Source organism: Myotis brandtii, unplaced genomic scaffold, assembly GCF_000412655.1.
Source record: "Myotis brandtii unplaced genomic scaffold, ASM41265v1 scaffold953, whole genome shotgun sequence".
Classification (NCBI taxonomy): Eukaryota; Metazoa; Chordata; class Mammalia; order Chiroptera; family Vespertilionidae; genus Myotis; species Myotis brandtii.
Genome location: NW_005371933.1, coordinates 890,598 through 906,267, shown reverse-complemented (window position 1 = coordinate 906,267; position 15,670 = coordinate 890,598). Strand labels below are relative to the sequence as shown.

The 15,670-nt window shown below is 39.1% G+C and overlaps 1 protein-coding gene across 1 annotated transcript in view; it reads left to right on the top strand.

Moving 5' to 3' along the window:
- The window catches only part of SPAST (spastin), a gene marked incomplete at its 5' end in the record, with an annotated part of 45,616 nt that overhangs the window by 8,487 nt on the left and 21,459 nt on the right, over window positions 1–15,670 (top strand). The window contains 6 exons of the mRNA XM_005886065.2: window positions 2,134–2,220; window positions 5,279–5,362; window positions 10,702–10,797; window positions 12,904–13,091; window positions 13,911–14,044; window positions 14,328–14,421. Of these exons, the coding sequence (XP_005886127.1) occupies window positions 2,134–2,220; window positions 5,279–5,362; window positions 10,702–10,797; window positions 12,904–13,091; window positions 13,911–14,044; window positions 14,328–14,421 (683 nt within the window). The remainder of the gene's footprint in view (window positions 1–2,133; window positions 2,221–5,278; window positions 5,363–10,701; window positions 10,798–12,903; window positions 13,092–13,910; window positions 14,045–14,327; window positions 14,422–15,670) is intronic.

Genomic DNA, 15,670 nt, shown 5'->3' with positions numbered 1-15,670 from the left:
TAGTTTGCTTTCCTCCATTTCTTTCATTTGTGATATGTTTCTTTGTCTCCACATTTTGGCTGACTGCGAGGACCTGCTGTGTCTATAGTGGAAGAACTGCTGTGCTGGAGACACCCTTATGGGGTAGGACTTGCTTCATTGGGGCTTTGGTGCTCACTGAGTCTGCCTCTTGAGTGTGTCCCTTATGGATGTGAGGAGTTGAAATCTGGTATCTGATCACTGGGTACCCTGGCTCTTGGATCTCCAAGTCAACCACTGTGTGAGTCCACCCAGCAGGAGCTACAGTGATATCAGCAGATTTCTCCTCTTTGTTTGGGGTTTGGAAGTTTTGGAGCTCTCTGACCCAGCTGCAGTTTGTTAGGTTAGGCTCCAAAAGGGCAGGCGGTTCCTTTGCCCTGCTTGGGTGGGGATGTAAATTGAGTGGGGCAGAGCAAACAGCAAGGGCTGTCATCAGCCCTCTCTGCAACTCCTCACGTCTCCGCGTCCCCGAGTCCCGCGCCCTTACAGTAACAATGATCCCTGCGAGCAGCTCTGCGAGAAAGCCACCCTGGCTTTCCGACCCGCTGCAAGACAGTCCAGTTTCTCCCCGTAGGAGTCTGGTCCCCAGAGTCTGGGTCCCCAGAGTCTCGCCGTAAACGAGTTCAGTGTATTCAAAAGCTTGTATCCCCTTCCGATTGAAAAAAACCATGCACCCAGGTGCAGCCCGCCTCGCTCACACCTCCGTACCTCTGCTCTTGGCGCCTCTGCACCTCCTACCCAGTCTCAATGCACTTTTTCTTTCCTTCTAGTTGTAGAACTTCCACTCGGCCAGCTTTCCCGTGGTTCTGGATGATAGCTGTTTTGTCTTTTAGTTGTAGTTTTAATGTGGTTGTGGGGGGCAGCACGTATAGGTTTATACCTTATGCCGCCATCTTGGTTCTCCCCCCAACATTATTTTTTGAGAAGGCTGTTCTTTCTCCATTGAATTACATAGTTGTCTTTGTCAGAGTCAGCCAATAATATATGTGTAGGTCAGACATTCTTTTCTGTTCAATTGACCTATATGTCTGTATCTATACCAAAGGCTTTCTCCTGTAGTCTTCTACTTTTAGGTAAGAAATATCTATATGTATTTTATATTGTGCTGACTTATGAGATTTAAATAATGCAGTAAATCAACTACCTGTTACCAAAGAATATTAGGTAATTGAATATTTATTGAGCTGTGAATTTATTTGTAATCAGTCCTTTCATTTGCCTATGGTAATGCACTAAAACTGAGAACATTTTGTTCAGATGTAACCAATGAGAACTGTCATACACAGCTATTAGAAGTATAAGTTGGTACAAGCACTCAGAAAGCAGTTTGTAGGTTTCTCATGAATAGAGAATAAGTGATGAGCTGTGATCCATCAATTCTACTTCTTAAGCATATACCCTAGAGAAACTGGCACATATGCATAAGGGGACAGGCACAAGAACATTTATTGCAGCCTTATTTGAGATGTTGAAACACTGGAAACAACCTAAGTATCTTTTATTTAGGTTGTTGAATAAGTTATAGGATGATATAGGATACTATACAGAAGTCAAAAAGAATGAAGTCTCTATATAGCAAATAAGATCTCAAACAATGCAGCGCCGACTGGTGTGGCCTAGTTGGTTGAGTGTCATATCATACATCAGAAGGTTGCATTGACCTCTGAACCAGGAGGTCATGGTTCAATTCCAGATCAGGGCACATGCCTGGGTTTGTGGCTTGATCCCTAGTAGGGGGTGTGCAGGAGGCAGCCGATCGATGATTCTCTTTCATCATTGATGTTCCTATCTCTCTCTCCTTCTCCTTTCCTCTCTGTAATCAATAAAAATACTTTTTTTTTTTAAAGATGAAAGTGGGGGAGATTAAATTCAGGTCATTTACATTGGCCTTCTTTCCTCATAAGACTTCCTTCATTGAAGTCTATGTCCACCTCCTGGAGATTCACAAATATGTTAAGATGCTAACGATATTGAGAAGTCATATAGTAATAGTTTTCAAATTTATTTTATCACAAGCCTCTTTTTCATGTATACCTAATGACAGCATGCTTTGGGAGATATTTAGTGTATTCTTTATACTTGTGATATATACAAATAATTATTTCTCTTTTAAAGCAGGACAAAAGGAGCAAGCTATGGAATGGTATAAGAAAGGTATTGAAGAACTAGAAAAAGGAATAGCTGTCATAGTTACAGGACAAGGTAAGGTTATATTTACATTTGTTTAGGAGCCATCCAGATTATATTCACAATTGCCTTGATTTTAGATCCATTTATCTTAATAAAAGTATTTAAACGTTTTTAAAAACGTAATTTTTAAATGTAATCAGCCTATGTTAATGTTTGTAGACTTAAAGTTCATGTGTTTTTATCTAGGCAGAAATAAAGTTATAACCAGAAATGCTCAAACTTGATTGATTGCCTGTAGTAGTCAGGCAAAAAAACAGTGTATTACTTGTTTCCTTGGACCTACTGTTAGTGATGTTTTAGCCTTATGTTTAGCCATATATTTTTTTTTCTTTTGGTACCAATTTTCACTATAACAGTTTCACTTTCCTACAGTAAGAAAAGGGTTGAGCCGAAACCGGTTTGGCTCAGTGGATAGAGCATCGGCCTGCGGACTGAAAGGTCCCAGGTTCGATTCCGGTCAAGGGCATGTACCTGGGTTGCGGGCACATCCCCAGTAGGAGGTGTGCAGGAGGCAGCTAATCGATGTTTCTCTCTCATCGATGTTTCTAGCTCTCTATCTCTCTCCCTTCCTCTCTGTGAAAAATCAATAAAATATATTTTAAAAAAAGAAAAAAGAAAAGGGTTGACTGTAATTATACCTGGGTGCTGTGTGCAGGTACACACACGTGTGTTTCTTTTTTCTTTTTATTAAAATAAAGTTGATATAATATACCTGGGTGTCTTTGATCTTAACCTGCCTCCAAGTGTGATACCTTCCTTCCCACCCAAAATATTAACCTATAGTCATATTTTTGAAATCTTTCTACATTGTTAAGGCAGCAGGGAGTGGTTAATCTACAGACTCCCCTTTGCACTTGTGAGTATTGCTTGACTGCATGTTAGAATATGCACTATAAGTGTTTTACTTTGATTCACATTTGTCTTTTTAAAACCAAAGTAGTTATGTCATATCTTTACTTTCCTATCATCTAAATTAAAAAATTAGAGTCTAATATTATCTTTCAATATATAGATAACATTTATTGCACATTTAATATGTGCCTAAGCATCATTGACATGCTTCATATGTAGGATCTCTTAATTTTCACCACAACCCTACACTCTGAGGCTGCTTGCTGTTACCATTATTTTTCAGATCGATAATATTAAGTACAAAGAAGTAACTTGCTTAAGGCCTCATAGCTAGCAAGTGGTGGGGTCAGGATTTGAATCTAGGCAGTCTTGACTTCAGAGCCTGAATTCTTAAATACTATACTGTGACTATTGTATAGTACATGGGTACCACTATTAAATAAGTAAAGTACTTCCATTTATCATAACTAAAATAAAATCAGAAGCAAAAATAATAATACCATGTAGGCTAAGAATTTTAGTCTTATGGATCAGTCTACCCAGTGGATGTTCGTTGTGTCGCTGGCTAATACTTATATCACCTAACTTCCAATAATTACAATGTATCCTTTATTTGCCATGTGTTTTTTTTTTCTGTCCCTTTTTATCTTGACTACTTCTCTAGCTACTGGTCTTCTGTATAAAAGAGCAGAATAGAACAAGTCAATATAGGTGGTTGGGCATTTGAGACTCTCATGAGTTTATGAGCATAACAATGAATTATATACAAAATATATTTGCTGTTCTTTATCAGTTGCATAGAAGAGTTTGAAGAAAATGATTTGGTTATAAGAATGGTATTTCAGCCCTAGCTGGTTTGGCTCAGTGGATAGAGTGATGGCCTACGGACTGAAGGGTCCTGAGTTCGATTCTTTTTCTTTTTAATTGATTTTTTTACAGAGAGGAAGAAGGAGAGGAATAGAGAGTTAGAAACATCGATGAGAGAGAAACATCGATTGAGTTGCTTCCTGCACACTCCCTACTGAGGATGTGCCCGCAACCAAGGTAAATGCCCTTGACCAGAATCGAACCTGGGACCCTTCAGTCCACAGGCCGACGCTCTATCCACTGAGCCAAACCGGTCAGGGCCCAAGTTTGATTCTTGTCAAGGGCACATGCCTGAGGTTTCGGGCTAAATCCTCAGCAGGGAGTCTACAGGAGGTTTTTATCTCTCCCTCTCTGAAATCAATAAAAACATACTAAAAAAAAGAATGGTATTTCACTTAACCAAAAATGCCTTAAAATCTACCACTAAGAGAAAAAACAATGTCAATTAAACTGACGTATTATCTTCTTATCACTTAGAATTTGAATTTTAAACCATATCGAATTTGCTGTCCTATCTTATTTAGACATAGCTATGACAATAATATTAATATCTGTGACCAAAGTGGTCATGCACAGGCAGTGACAAACTATGTTATGACTGGCTGATAGCAGTAGAAAGTTGGTATGGGTAAAACATCCAAATTTCAAAGATTTTAAAACATAGGGTAAGAAATAAGTTTCAAAATTCATGGAATACCACAGTAGATCTGAAACCAGCATATAGAACTGTAGCTTATTTTTTGAAAGCTATTATTTGAAAATAATATTTTATTAATTTTTAAGATATGTTTTTACTAGCTGGTTTGGCTCAGTGGATAGAGCATCGGACTGTGGACTGAAGGGTCTCAGGTTCAATTCCAGTCAAGGGCACATGCCTGGGTTGCAGGCTCGATCCCCAGTAGGGGGTGTGCAGGAGGAAGCCAATCAATGATTCTCATCATGGATGTTTCTGTCTCCCTCTCCTCCTTACTACTTCTTTGAAATCAATAAAAATATATTAAAAAGTATATATGTTTTTATTGATTTTTACAGAGAGAGAAAGGGAGAGAGATAGAGAGATAGAAACATCAATGAGAGAAAAATATCACCGATGTTTTTTTCTCCTGCACACCCCCACTGGGGATTAAGCCCTAAACCTATGCCTGTGCCCTGACTGGGAATCGAACCACTGACCTCTTGGTTCATGGGTGGATGCTCAACCACTGAGCACACTGGCCAGACTTTTCTAAATTCTTTTTATAAAGACTCTGACTCCCCATGAGATTAGTTGGGCTAATATTTTATCTTGAAGCAATATTAGTAAGGAAACATAGGTATTTTAATTCTTTTTTTTTCTTTTCTTTTCTTTCAGGTGAACAATGTGAAAGAGCTAGACGCCTTCAAGCTAAAATGATGACTAATTTGGTTATGGCCAAGGACCGTTTACAACTTCTAGGTATCAATGAATTTTATAATTGGAATGAATTGTATCTGAAATGTGTGTTCATTGAAACGTTTAATGTAGATGGAAATAGATGAATGATCTTGATAATGTGATCTAGGCTTTTTTCTTATAGAAAAGTTCTAACATGCAAAATAGAAGAGTATAATGATAATTATCCATCACTTAGCTTTAATAACTATGAGCCCATAGTCTTTTTTTTTTTTTGCTAACATGTGATGAGTATTTTATTGCTATTTTTCAATGCATTAATAAGTACATAGTTAAAGTTTTTCTTAGTTTACCCCTTAGTCAGTCTTGATTTATCTATACCAAAGGCTTGTAAATTACAGCCCAAGAGCTAATCCCAGTTCACTGCCCATTTTTATGAATTGGCACACAGCTACTCTCATTTCTTTATACACTGTCTGGCTGCTTTCATGCTACAGTGACAGAGTTAAATAGTTGATACAAAGATCATATGACTCTCAAAGACAAGATATAGCTTTTTAAAATATATATATATTCATTGATTTCAGAGATTAAGGGAGAGAGAAATAGAAACATCAATGATGAGAAAGAATCATTGATCGGCTGCCTTCTGCACGTCCCACACTGGGGATCGAGCCCACAACGCAAATATATGCCCTGACTGGAAATCAACCAACTAAGCCACACCGGCCAGGGCAAATTTTCCTTTTAAGTAGATGATTGTATGGGGATTGCAAGTGAAAGGATCAAGAAGCAAGATTACTGTTTTATTTTAAATTATTGATTGCACAATGTTTAGTCATTCTAAAAAGAAGCATTAAACTAAGTTTACATTCTTGAACAAAAATGAATAGGAACAGGTTCACATTAGCAGTGTACTGCTACTATGTACGTGTGTGTTTCCATGCATTTAAAGGGTCCTGGATTCGATTCCGTTCAAAGGCGCATACCTTGGTTGCAGGCTCCTCCCCGGCCTGGGCCCTGGTTGGGGCTTGGGCAGGAGGCAACCAATTGATGTGTTTCTCTCACATCAATGTTTCTCTTTGTCATTCCCTCTCTCTCCCAGTCTCTTTGAAAACTAATGGAAAAATATCCCTCGTCCTAGTTATTATCAAAGCTAAGGATTTAATTTCTGATTATTTTTACTGTATAATGAATGTTTATGTGAACTTTTGTTACATTCCATTGAAGAGAGTGTTAATAAAGAAGACATTTACAAATCAGTGTTTTTTCTAATTTATATTATTTTTTAAATTGACTTTTAGAGAGAGGAATGGAGAGGGATAGAGAGAAACATTGATGAGAGAGGAATATCATCGATTGGCTGCCTCCTGCACGCTCTCTACTGGGGATTGAGCCCACCAGAAATTGAACCTCTGACCTCTTGATTCCTGGGTCGACCCTCAACTGCTGAGCCATACTGGCCAGGCTCTAATTTATATCTTTTGCCAACACAAAAGGTTCTTTCTCAGTATGGTGATTTGAACAGTATTATCATTGAGAAAAATCAGATGACCTACCTGTTAACTAACAAGAACAACAAAAACCCCAGCTCTGAGGTATATTCTATCAGCCGGTTCTAGGATACAAAAGCTGTGCAGTACTTTGTGCAAAAAGGGTAGCTGCTATTTAACCTGTCCCAAAAGCATGTGTGGTATACCATAACCAAGCATGATGCCTACTTGTCTAACCATAGAAATGGAAGTTTAGGAGAGTTAGTATATATGTGGTATATTTTTGCATGTATTCATTGACTTTCTAGTATTGAAGAAAATAATCAGTTATGATAACTTGGAATGTTTCAACAATATTAATGTAAAAATTGAGCCCCTGTTGTGACTGACGCATAGGGTAGGTACTTTATGTATATATGTATATACTCAGTGAATTCATGCACCAGTGGGGTCCCTCAGCCTGGCCTGTGTGATCGGGCTGAAACCAGCTCTTCGACATTCCCCGTGGGGTCTCGGATTGCAAGAGGGTGCAAGCCAGGCCAAGGGACCCCACCGGTGCACATTGGAGGAATGTGGGAGGTTGACCAGCTGGGGAGGGACCTCAGGAGAGCTCCAGGACATGTCCGGCCAGTCTCGCTCACCGATCAGCCTGGCCCCAGCAGCAGGCTAACCTAACAGTTGGAGCATCTGCCCCCTGGTGGTCAGTGCACGTCATAGCAACTGGTTTACCAGTCGACTGTCTGCCCCCTGGCGGTTAGTGCACGTCATAGTGAGTGGTTGAGCAGCCTTAGCATATCATTAGCATATTATGCTTTGATTGGTTGAACGGACGACTGGACACTTAGCATATTAGGCTTTTATTATATAGGATTTTATTTAATCCTTGACACCATCAGAAAACTGAAGCTAAAGCAAGTTCATGCTAGTAAGTGGTAGAGCAGGGTGTTTGTCAACTAGCAGTATTGATTGACTTGAATGGGGATAAAGAGTGCAGCAGTGATGTAGGGTGGCAAGGAATTTCAAACTGCTACCCTCTTGAGCTTCAGGTGCTAGGTAGGCCTAGACCTAGATCATGAGAGAAAATTTGTTGTTATTTGAAGTAGGGATAGAATTGAAATAATCCTTTTATATTTTAGGTTAATTTTTAAAATAGGTGATACAGGCACATGCCACAAAAGTTTAAAGTATAGAAATCAATCATCCCATAATATTCTCCAACCACTACTTTCCCTTCCCCAGGGGCAGCTGCTGTCACCAGTTTCTCTGTATCCTTTTTTTTTTTTTTAATTTATTGATTTTTTTACAGAGAGGAAGGGAGAGGGATAGAGAGTTAGAAACATCGATGAGAGAGAAACATCAATCGGCCGCCTCCTGCACACCCCCAACTGGGGATGTGCCCACAACCAAGGTACATGCCCTTGACAGGAATCGAACCTGGGACCTTTCAGTCCGTAGGCCGATGCTCCATCCACTGAGCCAAACCAGTTTGACTCTCTGTATCCTTTTTATGGATTTTATAAAGAGGAAGGGAGAGGAATAGAGAGCTAGAAACTCTATGAGAAATATCGATCAGCTGCCACCTGTACGCCCCCCACTGAGGATTGAGCCTGCAACCAAGGTACATGCCCTTGACCAGAATCGAACCAGGGACCTTCAGTCTGAGGGCTGACGCTCTATGCACTGAGCCAAACTGGTTCGGGTTCTCTGCATCCTTTTTAGAGATAATCTTTGTGTATAGTACTAATTCTCCCCTTATGGTTTTGTTTTCTGTAGTTTCAGTTACCTGCAGTCAACTGCAATCTAAAAATATTAAATGGAAAATTCCAGAAAGAAACAGTGTATAATTAAATTGCATGCTGTTCTGAGTAGCATGATGAAATCTCAAGTCTTCTCACTCTGTCCCTTTGTAAATCATCCCTTTGTCCAGCACATCCACACTGTATTTGCTACTCGCCTATTAGTCACTTAGTAGCCATCTCAGTGATCAGATCAGTTTTTAGAGAGAGACCACATTCATATAACTTTTATTACAGTATATTGTAATTGTTCTATTTTGTTAGTTATTGCTGCTAATCTGTTACTGTGCCTAATTTGTAAATTAAACTTTATTATAGGTGTGTTTGTATAGGAAAATCCATAGTGTATGTAGGGTTCGGTACTATCCGTGCTTTCAGGGATCCACTGGGGGTCTTGGAATGTATCCCCTGCAGATAAAGGGAGACTAACTGATACAAGTGTGCACAAATAAATGGTAAGGTATTGAACACATAGTTCTGAAGCATGCTTTAGCCATTCTGCTTTATTGCCTTTGTCTTTTGCTTGACATATGTTAAGGTAGTTGAATATGGCATTTTTTAGACACTCCTTGTAGTTTCCTTCTGTGTCATTTTAAGTACCGTTCTTTTCTGAAATGTCCTTTCTTTTTATCTTTTCAAATCCTAGCCAACTCACAGCCCATTTTTTCTGGAAAGCCTTTTTTTTTTTTTTAAATATATTTTATTGATTTTTTACAGAGAGGAAGGGAGAGAGAGAGAGAGTTAGAAACATCGATGAGACAGAAACATCGACCAGCCGCCTCCTGCACATCTCCTACTGGGGATGTGGCCGCAACCCAGGTACATGCCCTTGACCGGAATCGAACCTGGGACCCTTCAGTCCACAGGCCGACGCTCTATCCACTGAGCCAAACTGGTTTCGGCTGAAAGCCTTTTTAATGTTCTCTTTCTTTTATGCTATACAATCTCTTTTTTAAAAAAAATTTGTGTTGTAAGTTGCCAATTATCCTATCTAATAAAGAAGGGAATATACTAATTGACCCTCACACTGTCGCAAAGATGGCAGTGCCCACAGCCAATAAAGAGGGAATATGCTAATTGACTGCCCCACCCTCAAAGATGGCGGCACCCACAGCCACAAGATGGCAGCGCCCAGTCCCCTCAGCCCCCCAGCCGTCCAGGGCCAGCCCGAGGCACAGTCAAGCCCGAGGCTCAGGTAACCAGGGCCGGCCGAGGCTTGCGCTGCCAGCAGTGGCAGCAGCAGAGGTGTGATGGGGCGTCGCCTTCCCCTGATCGCCAAGTCGCCTCCCGCCTCTGAGGGCTCCCGGATTGTGAGAGGGGGCAGGCTGGGCTGAGGGACCCCCTCCAGTGCATGAGTTTTCATGCACTGGGCCGCTAGTCTATAATAATAAAAGTGTGATATGCTAATTAGACCGGACAGCCAAACTTCATTCCAGACTTCTGGACGAAGCCGCTGCAGCGGGGGCCAAGGCAGAGGTGGTTAGGGGTGATCAGGCAGGCAGGCGAGCAGTTAGGGCAATCAGGCAGGCAGGTGAGTGGTTAGGAGCCAGTGAGCCTAAACTGGCAGTCGTTAGGGGCAATCAGGCAGGCAGGCGAGCAGTTAGAAGCCATCGGGCCTAAACTGGCAGTCGGACATCCCCTGAGGGGTCCCGGATTGCAAGAAGGTGCAGGAACCTGGGCTGAGGAACCCCCCTCTCATGCATGAATTTTGTGCACCGGGCCTCCAGTATTTAATAAATATATGGATGGTATAAACCATATTCATTTATTTATCTCCATGCTGCTCTTTCTACCCAATGACTTGGACATACTAGATTTTCAGAAAATATTTGCTGGTGATAATAGTGATATGGAACTGCCTCAGGTTACCAAACCTGAATAAGGCATATTTTTAACATAGCCATTCATTTGTTAATTTCTGTTGCTATTTTCATGTCTGAGTTTTTACTAATTATATTTTTAGGAGAATTTTATAAAAATGCAAGACCCTTCATCATGTAACAATCTTGTAACACTTTTAACTCATTTTTCATTTTCACATGTATCATTATGTTCATTATGTATTTTTTATTTTTGTTTATTTTGTTCTTTCTTACCCCCCTCTGTTGCATAGAGAAGCTGCAACCAGTTTTGCAATTTTCCAAATCACAAACAGACGTCTATAATGACAGTACTAACTTGACATGTCGCAATGGACAGCTCCAGTCAGGTGGGTTTAGGTTAACTAACATGTAAAATAATAAAGTTTGCATGCAAAGTAAAGTCCCACTTAACCTGATAATGTTGATTTGAAAGTAAAGTCCCACTTAACCTGATAATGTTGATTTGATTTTATAGTGGTAGTTTTGATTGTTTTTTGTTTGCACAGGGCTATGTTGAAAATACAGTATCCCTATCATTCATAGTATATAAACATGTAACAAATAAGATATAGCCATTCTCAATGTGCTTTTTTGCAACCTCTAATTTTTGAAATTATAAAATACAAAGACTCATTTTTCTAAGTTTAAATTATTCTTTTGTTTCTATTGTATTTTTAGCTTTTGTGGTTTTTTCCATGGGTAGCTAAACCTGGTTTTTATGAAGAGGTGTTTTTGTAAGATAAATTTTTATTTTTCTTATAAATCAGTTTTCATGTATGCTATACATGAATGTTTTATCATAATACCTGCTAGAAAAAATTTGAAGCTGAATTCACAAAGTGAGGAGAAACACTGGAGTACTATTTTTTATTATGGGTTAAATTTGTTTTTCATGAACTTGCAGGTATGAACTCTTACAGAACATTAAATGCTTTTTAAATTTTGTTTTGGTGGGAAGAATCTTCCTTTCCTAGGTTCTCTGACATCTTGGTCAGTTTTATTGGTCACTTATTCAACATTAGTTTCATGTCCAGAGCTTAAATTTTATTGATGTAAATATTGCTTTGTTTAAATTGTAGTAAATTTTTTAAAAAAAGGAAGAAACACCCTTAGTCCAGACTGTAAGACCACTGCCTTCTTTAGTCATATGTAATACAAAACTTACAAGATTTCAATAGAGAAAAGTTAGTGTAAGTGGATTTCTATAGATGAAAGAGACAGTTGGTCATTAACGAAATCTTTCCCTGTGGTTTCAGTGATCCCTTAGATTTTTCACTTAGGTTTGGTTTCCAGTTCAGAGCTCTGCATCAGTAGCTATATTTCTCTTCTCATTTCTTCCTGTACCTGACTTAAAATAACATTTCAAGTATAGAGATAAATATTTTATCTGTTTCTCTTAGCACTGCTGTGAAACGCTGACATTTTCATAAGGAACTTTTTGAAAAGAAAGAAATGTAAGAATTTACCACATATAAATAGTTAAGCTTCCAAAGTACAGATTTGAGATCCTAATAATCCTACCAGGATAAACGGCAAAAATTTCCTAGCCTTGAAAAGCTTATATGCATTCCCGTTGTTGTCTAGATTCTCTTTACTTCATTCCACGTGCGTGGTCCCCTTATATTTTTCTGCCAAGCAAAATTTTTATTTATTTCTTAAATAAATTATACACACACACACACACACACACACACACACACACACACATATTGATTTTAGAGAAGAAGGGAGAGAAAGATAGAAACATCAATGATGAGAGAGAATCATTGATTGGCTGCCTCCTGCACGTCCCCTACTGGGGTTCAAGCCCACAACCTGGGCATGTGCCCTTGACCGGAATCGAACCTGAGACCCTTCAGTCTGCAGTTTGATGCTCTATCCACTGAGCCAAACCAGCTAGGGCTGGTTGATATTTTTAAAAAATATTTTTTGCCCCAGCTGGTTTGGCTCAGTGGATAGAGCTTCGGCCTGCAGACTAAAGTATCCCAGGTTCGATTCCAGCCAAGGGCACATGCCCAGGTTGCGGGCTCGATCCCCAGTGTGGGGTGTGCAGGAGGCAACCAATCAATGATTCTCTCTTATCATTGATGTTTCTATCTCTCTATCCCTCTCCCTTCCACTCTAAAATCAATAAAAATATTTAATAAATAAATAAATGTTTTTTATTGGTTTTGGAGAGGGAGAGAGATGGAAATATCAGTGATTAGAGAGAATCGTTGATTTGCTGCCTCCTGCAGGCCCCACTCTGGAGATCGAGCCCACAACCTGAGTATATATGGTCTGATTGGGCCCATTGCTTGATTCTTGTTCGTGACCTGACCAGGGATTGAACCTGCAACCTTTGCATATGGGTATTACTCTCTAACCAACTAAGCTACTTCGTTTTTATTATTACTTTTATAATGTTAAACCACAATTTTCTAACCATAGCGATTTTACTATTTCCTTAATAGAAAGTGGAGCAGTTCCAAAAAGAAAAGATCCCTTAACACACCCTAGTAATTCACTGCCTCGTTCAAAGACAGTTATGAAAGCTGGATCCACAGGTCTTTCAGGCCACCACAGAGCACCCAGTTGCAGTGGCTTATCCATGGTTTCTGGAGTGAGACAGGGCCCTGGTCCTGCAACTGCCACTCATAAGGTATTTGGAGATAGAATTGCAAATAGAAAAATTTCAACATGATGTGCTTGCTTCAGTTTATTACAAGTACTTTATAATACCTTAAAGCAGTGGTTCTCAACCTTCCTAATGCCGATACCCTTTAATACAGTTCCTCATGTTGTGGTGACCCCCAATTTCATTGTTACAAATTGAACATAATTAAAGCATAGTGATTAATCACAAAACAGTATGTAATTATATATGTGTTTTCTGATGGTCTTAGGCGACCCCTGTGAAAGGGTTGCTCAACCCCCAAAGGGGTCACGACCCACAGGTTGAGAACCACTGCCTTAAAGGATTGATAAGTTTCCATAAAATTGAATATGATTTTTCTTTAAAAAAAAAATCAGGGCAACTTGCTGTTAAAAAGCATATCTTATTTTACCTCCTTTTGATCCTAATTAGGCTTTATTTATAGTTAGTTTGCTTATCCAGTTTTATATAATGCTATGTAGTTCATTTTAATTTTGTTATTCTTTTAATTATTTAAACCTATATAAATGTTTTGTAACATCAAACATACATACAGTTCTAACAAGGATCAAAATTACATGATTGCATTGATATAGAGCCTTTTTACCTTTTAGTAACTAAATCTCTGGATAAAATCCTCTATTAACCTACTGCATGCCAAATGTACTTCTTTAGTGAATACCATTTTACCTTGGAGTAAATAAACATTTAAAATTTTTTTCTATTTTTTATATTTTTGAATCTCTGTGAACTTTAAAGTTAATTCACTTGTGAAAAGTGTAAATGTTAGGTTGTATTTTCACATTAAAACTTGTGTCCTTTAAGAGTACACCAAAAACAAATCGAACAAATAAACCTTCAACCCCTACGACTGCTGCTCGTAAAAAGAAAGACTTGAAGAATTTTAGGAACGTGGACAGTAACCTCGCTAATCTTATAATGAATGAAATTGTAGACAAGTAAGTTTTGCAATCTGAACTATTTTGTTTTACAGTTTCTATTTTTGAATCTTATTTATAAAATGTATCATGAGTGAAATAGTTAAATACTTGTCTAATTTACATATTTAGTTCTTATAATGGTTTTTAATTACTATACGGTACATGTAGAAAATGATTGTTTTACTGATTACCTATAGTTTTCACATTAACATAAAATGACCATGTTTCATAGACCATAAACTGTATTTTATAATAACAAGCATATTTCTATTGTGGAGATAATTGAAATTTTGTTTCTTAGTGGAACGGCTGTTAAATTTGATGATGTAGCTGGTCAAGAATTAGCAAAACAAGCATTACAAGAAATTGTCATTCTTCCTTCTCTGAGGCCTGAGGTAAGGATTATATATTATTATTTTCTGTAACATCATCTATTACTGAATCTGTAGTAGCATTAAAGAAATGTTTGAGCTATGCTAGAATGATTAATTCATATCACAGTAGATATTTTTAGGACAGGGAAATGATTATGTATGATACTGTAATAGTGGATTACATGATACAAACAGTGAACCCTAATGTAAACTATGGATGTTAGTTAATAATAATGTATCAATATTGGTTCATTACTTAAAATAAGTGTACCACACTAATGCAAGATGTTAATAATGGGAGAAATGGGAGGTTAGGAGTTATACGGGAACTCTGTACTTTTCCATTCAATTTTCTGTAAGCCTAAAAACCTCTAAAAAATATATAATTTTTAAAAAAAGTTGAGTATCACCCACTTCAAATGGTTCAACACCTTGCCTGGCTGGGATGGCTCATATTGGTTGAGCATCATTCCATGCACAAAGAGGTTGCCGGTTCGATTGCTGGTCAGGGCACATTCCCCAGTTGACAGCTGGATCCTCAGTAGGGAATGTGTAGGAGTCAGTTGACGGTGTTTCTCTCTCATCAATGTTTCTATCTCTCTCTCTCTCTTTAGAATTAATAAAAACATATTTTTTTGTGGGGGGGGGGAAGTTCATACACCTTTACTATTAATTGAAGTGTTATCAGCCTGGTGATTCACCGTTGACTCTTGCTAAACCCAATGTCCCTGAGTCTGGAGACTCTGGTTTAATTTCTCTAGAATAAAACTTCTACCTGCTTTGGTTATGGAAGAGGAATACTTGCCTAAGTGCTGTTGGTGGGGCTGGGGAAAGGCTTACAGGAACATATGTTCAGTTCTTCATACAAAATTTTAATCATTTCTGTTTTGGGCTGCCTACCTTACTGATGCTTTCTCTGGTACCCGATGCCTCCACTTCCTGAGCTTTTCCAGGTTTTTTTGTTCATACTAGAGGCCCAGTGCATGAAATTCATGCACTGGGGTTGTGGGGCGGTCCCTCAGGCAGGCCTTCGCCCTCTCGCAGTCTGGGATCCCTCTCGCAGTCTGGGACCCCTCGCTCCTTACCGCCCGCCTCCTCGCTGCTCCTTAGTGCTACCCTGGAAGCAGGAGAGGCTCCCACTACCGCGGCTGCGCTCACCAGCCATGAGCCTGGCTTCTAGCTGAGTGGCGCTCCCCCTGTAGGAGCGCACTGACCACCAGGGGGCAGCCAGGGAGCCCTTGGGGGATGTCCGACTAAATTTTTTAAAATA